At 32.4% G+C, this 5,883-nt stretch overlaps 1 protein-coding gene across 1 annotated transcript; it reads right to left on the reverse strand.

The window, feature by feature from the left end:
* Positions 1-341: 341 nt before the first annotated feature.
* Positions 342-3,068, reverse strand: LOC115992888 (vacuolar-processing enzyme-like). The gene is made up of 9 exons (XM_031117131.1): positions 2,801-3,068; positions 2,521-2,685; positions 2,259-2,415; positions 2,039-2,124; positions 1,711-1,910; positions 1,487-1,535; positions 1,036-1,251; positions 674-880; positions 342-586 (listed from the first exon to the last, which is right to left on the reverse strand). The coding sequence occupies exons 1-9, from the start codon at positions 3,023-3,025 to the stop codon at positions 452-454; spliced, it is 1,440 nt and encodes a 479-aa protein (XP_030972991.1). The 5' UTR covers positions 3,026-3,068; the 3' UTR covers positions 342-451.
* Between the last annotated feature and the right edge of the window lie 2,815 nt (positions 3,069-5,883).

Raw genomic sequence — 5,883 nt, forward strand, 5'->3', positions numbered from 1 at the left:
TTTATATGTCATTTCTATTTTGTTAGTTCTCTTTTACTCTCTTTTTACTATAAAGATCAAGCTAGTTGGGGTGGGAAAGGGGAAAATAATTCTTTTTCTGGTCTTGTTAGTTGTTTATTATCTTAGTTTATTCACTAATGCAACATTATGTATGCATAGTAGCGATTATTTAGAGGTTCAATCCTTTCCTTAAAACGATTCGGCACAAATTAGGCTTTTAGACTGACTTATCATGTTCACTATCTTCGTATGTTATAACAGGTTAATTTTTCAATACTTGTGGATTCAAATGTCATATACCAAATGCATACAACCACAGAAAAAAGACACATACATGCCAATAACTTGCTAAATTTCTTACGCATATATATATGAGGCACATTAGAGCAGGATAATGCAGGAGGATCTATTTATTCTATTTTTGTAGAAATGCGAATAAGTAGGAGGTATCTTAAGAACATGTTTGAGTTGATGTTGTAACCATTTGCTCCATGGTAACTCCAGCATTGCACATGTTAGCAATTGCTCGCAAGTATTGCGTCCCATATTTGGATAATGATCCACAATATTTCTCATATGTACTTACCTGTAGCATGAAAACAGTAAAATATTAACATCAAAGTCATGAGGCTGGCAATTTATCCACACATGAAAGTAGGAAATAAGGACCTACAAGCATCTTAAAACAATTCCAATCATCCACAATAGGCTGCCCACTTGGCCGAATAGTCTCCAACACTTTTGAGCTACTACCATTTCCAAACAAAAGCTCTCCAATATGATTTATACTGAAGTCCACATGCTTCCTTAAAGAAATCTCATCTTGTAGTTGCTTTTGAGCTTCAAGCTTTTCATGGGTGCCTACAGGGGCTTTACGGTACTGACATGCAACAAGAAAAAAAAAATTGAAATTGACTTCTATATATGTCAAGGACATATGATTCTTAGTTTTGTTTAAAGAAAAAAAAAGACACATAACATAAAAGAACCTATGAGAAATTAACAGTGACAAATGATTGAAAGAAAAAAAAAAACCTTGTGCCAGAAATGAAGGAGAGTCGCATCACGTTGGTTAACAACCCTCAGAGTTGATGGTGAAGAACCATATTCAACAGAAGTATCGTTATCATTTGCAGGATTTGTACCCATGTAAAAGTAGAGGCATTCATTACTTAGCTTTTTGTCTCCATATTGCTTTACATGAGAACCCTGATGTGAAAAACCATCACCTTTTTCTGTTCTCCTTTGAACCTGTAATTGCAGCATCTAGAATTTAGTTGAATTGGTGATTGGTCAAGAGACATAGCAATTAGAAGGTCTAACAAGAAGATCTATTAGGAAAGCTCTTTATTTATTTTAATTTTTACAAGCATATTCAATATATAATTAAAAACAGTGTACAATACATATTTGACCTGTTTTAAGATTTAACAATGACATTTTTAACATGAGTTTTTGTAAAACATTCACAAGATGTAATGTTTACCGCTTCATATTGCTTCTGCAACGTTTCCTTGCGTAGATAATGTTTGTCACTGCTCCAAGTTTTCAAGTTCCAAAAATTAGCCACATAGCGAAAAAATAAAAAATAAAAATAATGTTGGGTCTAATTTGAATTCATTAGAACTAATAGCACATTGGTTTAAGGCAATGTTTTCAGGGAGGTTATTAGAATACATTATTGTGATAATAATACAAAATATTGCATACCTATCCTCCAACCAGGAAATACTATATAAGTCTCCCAAACATGTGTTATATTCCACCTCAGGAGCTCCAGGTTCATCAGGACAATATGTTGCAAAACTATCCTCAGTTGCATTTGATGCTGTAGTTGCATATATGTCCAAATTATCTGGAAGAAGGCCTTCAAAAATACTCCCAGACTCACAAGATTCAAGGTAAAATACCTATGATTTTCACGGCAGTATAAAAACCAGATTAAGTAAGTGAACCCTAAAATGATAAATACTAATCAAGCTACATATTATAAATTAGTCATTCTTGAACAAATCACGATGTGTTGATAATAACATACCATGCTTTTGTAAGCTTTTGCTGCATGCTTCTTCTTCAACACATTGTTAAGATCATTGGCATAAGCATATTCACCATTTGGCATCACTAACAAACAATAAGATCAATGATGGACTCATTATCTTAGTCATTGGCAAAAAAAACCTTCAAATTATTGTGAGATTAATCATAATATTGTATTATTCAATCCAAATTTTGGTATATAATGGAAAATTACTAACCTAGGACACCAGGACCTCCATGGTCGGTATAATATATGAAAATATGGTCATTTGGTCCGCTATCCACAACCTTACCACTACCACCAGTGAGGGCACTTTTGTTTCCAAGAATAACAGCATAAAAGTTGTTTACATTAACATGTTGCCCTGTATAATCCTACAAGAAGAAATATAAATCAAAGTTGAAAAAGTATGGTTAAATGTTAATATATGTTATGACGAGCTCATAATTGAAAACTGTATTAAGTATAATAAAAAAGACCTTGGGCACTCCCTTATAAACATCATCCCCATTTGGTTTGTTGATAATCACACCAGGCCTAAAGTTGTCTTCGTCAGATGCAATATCATCATACATGAAAGCAATGATGTTCTCATCTTTTAACCCACCTTTCTTCAATATTTGATATGCATGACATACATCAGCCTGCATTTCCAAAATTTAATAAAAATTACAGAGCTTTTTTTTTTTTTGGGTGCTAATGAACAAAACTTAAGTTACATGTTCAGTACAAGTATAAATAATTTTGTCTAATGTACACCTGATGTCTATAATTTTGGTAACCATTTGACCCAGCAATTAGAATTGCCCATCTCTTTCCGCGGAAATTAGTGTTACAACTAGCATTATTACCAGAATCACCATTGAAATCCAGTACTTCTGATGGTAATTTGGTTGCATATGTGACAGGCCTTAAGCTCTCATCAACAATCAAACATGAAAGTGCAAGTAGTGTAAATGCAATAACACGCCCCCAACAAATCATTGTGGTTTAGACAACCTGTAAAGGACCATTTTAGAAGCCGATATTTAAATAGAAGTAGTAATAATTTTTGTTTATGTGAAAGTAGATTGGGAGTTATTCATTAAACAAGAGAGAGAGAGAGAGAGAGATACTTGATTGGTGTTGAGCTGGGTAAATAATTATTTATATAAAAATGACTTTTTATAGAACTCTTACATCTTAATTTTAACAAGATAAATGAAAAAAATTTATTAATATGTAAGAATTCTATAAAAATGTAGAGAATTTTTTTTTTTTTTTGGGTAGAGAATGTAGAGAATGTTTTTGGGAATAAGAGAAAAATATGGAAATTTATAAATAAGAAATAATAAATGAGATGGTAATAAGAATAAATGATATTGTAATTAGCATTAATGAGTAGAAAAGGTGTAAATGATATTATAATTAGCATTAATGAGATGAAAATTTATTAATGTGTAGAAAAGGTGTAACTCTAAAGAGTTAGGTATAACTTGAATTCATTTGGTTAGAGTTTGATTAGTCTTTTTTTTTTTTTTTTTTTTTTTTTTTTTTAGAGAAAAAAAGGGGACTCATATGTGGTAGTCATTGTCCCATGCCCCATGGTACATTTGGGTAAACCCATGGGTACTACCAGTTCGAATCAGAGTTCGGAGACCTCGAACCCACGCACACTACAGGCACTATCGATTTTTGGGACTTACCAGAAATTGCGATTACAGTTCACGTGGGAACTCGAACCTGGGATGTGGTAAAACCTTAGCAGTCACCTGCCAGTTGTATCACATCCGCTGGTGGTAGAGTTTGATTAGTCTTAAGTTTAAATTTTGTATGATTATATATATATATATATATATATTTTTTTTTTTTGAGAAACTTAATTGTTGATTTTAGAATTTTTTTAGAATTTTTTTTATTTAATTAAGTGAATGTAACAGTTGATTTTATTGTACTGTAAAGTTTTTAATATCCTCCATATGGTCATCTCATCTTTTTTTTTTTTTTTTTCACTCCTCCTCATAGTCTCTTTGTTTTCCAATTAATGGGTTGCTATTGATGTTTGATTTCTTTTATTTTACCTTTTCTCTATCTACTCTTTTAACTTTGTATTGTTTTTTTTTTTCTTTACCATAAACCTCCCTCACTGTTCCTCAAAAAAAAAAAAAAAAAAAAAAAAAAAAAACTCCCTCTCTCTCTTCATTGGCATCCATAATTCCTTATAGACTATCTCTTTATAATGCAATCGGATAACATTTAAAAATTAAAGAAAAAAAAGATAATAACTTAAAGTGGAGTTTTGCAAAAAAGTCATCAACCTATGGTAGAGATACAAGGAAAAAAAAAACCATCAGAAAATGAAAAAAATTTGAGAGAGCGAAATAACATTTTTTGTGTGGGAAAACAAAAAACTATGCATAGAATGAGAGAGAGAGAGATTGACAAATTTAATTATAATAAAATGGTGAGAATAAGAAAAAAAAAATAAAGGAAGATAAAAGGATATAGGAAAGTGATATTAAGGTAAAGAGTAGTGGGGAGAAGAAAAGGTAAAAGCAAAAAGAGAGAAGAGTTGGAAAAAGTGTAAAAAAGAAGAAGAGAAAGGTGATATTTTGATTGTTAAATAATGAAGTTCTTAATTTACCTTAATTGTTAAAAAAATATAGAAAAAATTAGAAAGAAAAAGATAATGACATAATTATTGATGTGGTTCAATTGAAGTTGCTTTGAGGTTAAAAAATCAAACTTGAAAAGAATGCTTCTATCCAAAGTAATTTGCATATATGGAAGTTATATGGAAGTACAAATGATCAAGGAGTACTAACTATTTTCTTTCTTACTTGAGATATTCAAACCATTCTTCCCCACAAATACTCAAATGCAACTGGGCATGGCAGTTGTGGAATAAACATACCGAGCGAAATCGCTATGTATAAGGAACACAACCAGGACAATATACTAATAGTAGTATCTCTATCAACTAATGATGTTAATGAGGTTATGCCAAATTTAGACCCATCTTTCCCATTACTTTGCAGCAGGGGCGATCCAACAAATTTGAAGATCTAAGGCGATATATTTAAATGTGGTCTTTTTCTTATAACTTAAATAATATTTAACTAGTATTTTGTTGTGAAATAATAGACGTAGATAAAACTAAGTAAGAAGAAAACAAGAAATATATATTGATAAACTCTTGTATTCAAGTGGTCATCCACATTCCTTTTGATATCTCTTAGATGTGTACAACAATAGTAAATCAATCCCACATATATATATATATATATATATATATAGAACCTTAAGATGCTTGTAGAGTTCATGAGATAAAGTTTCAATAATGAGTACTGTAAGGACTCAATTTGTAATGACCCCAAGTTGGTGTGTTGGGTTCGAACGTCAAAGGCCCAAATAATAAATTTGTAGAGAGTGGGCTAAAAGGCTAGGCCTTGGTTACCGGACGGTGGTTAGTCATGGTTTTCATAGTAATTTGCACGAGGGTGAACCTGGCGCATCTAACAAGACTTTTTTCCAACACGACCTGAGTGGCTTCGGTCTTTAGACCTCATCCGAGGAATTTCGTGTTCTTATTATTCTCCTTTTTTAGGGCTCAAAGGTCCGGGAGACGATCTGTCCCCCCTTTTTTTGGCACATGAACCTTTACATTATATAGTCCTTCCCAGTTGATCCTGACCTTCCATCTGTCGATCAGACAGGTAATTACTCGAGTGCCCGTCCCATCAGCCGCCTCTCTTTACTTTCTGTTAGTTGCAATAACCGAAACCACACTGTTCAGGGGTCTTTTCCCATCAATGTGGCTAGGACGTTTGTTGGCGCATTTAATGCGGAGGTGACATCTTTTC

Source organism: Quercus lobata, chromosome 5 (genome assembly GCF_001633185.2).
Source record: "Quercus lobata isolate SW786 chromosome 5, ValleyOak3.0 Primary Assembly, whole genome shotgun sequence".
NCBI classification, from domain to species: domain Eukaryota; kingdom Viridiplantae; phylum Streptophyta; class Magnoliopsida; order Fagales; family Fagaceae; genus Quercus; species Quercus lobata.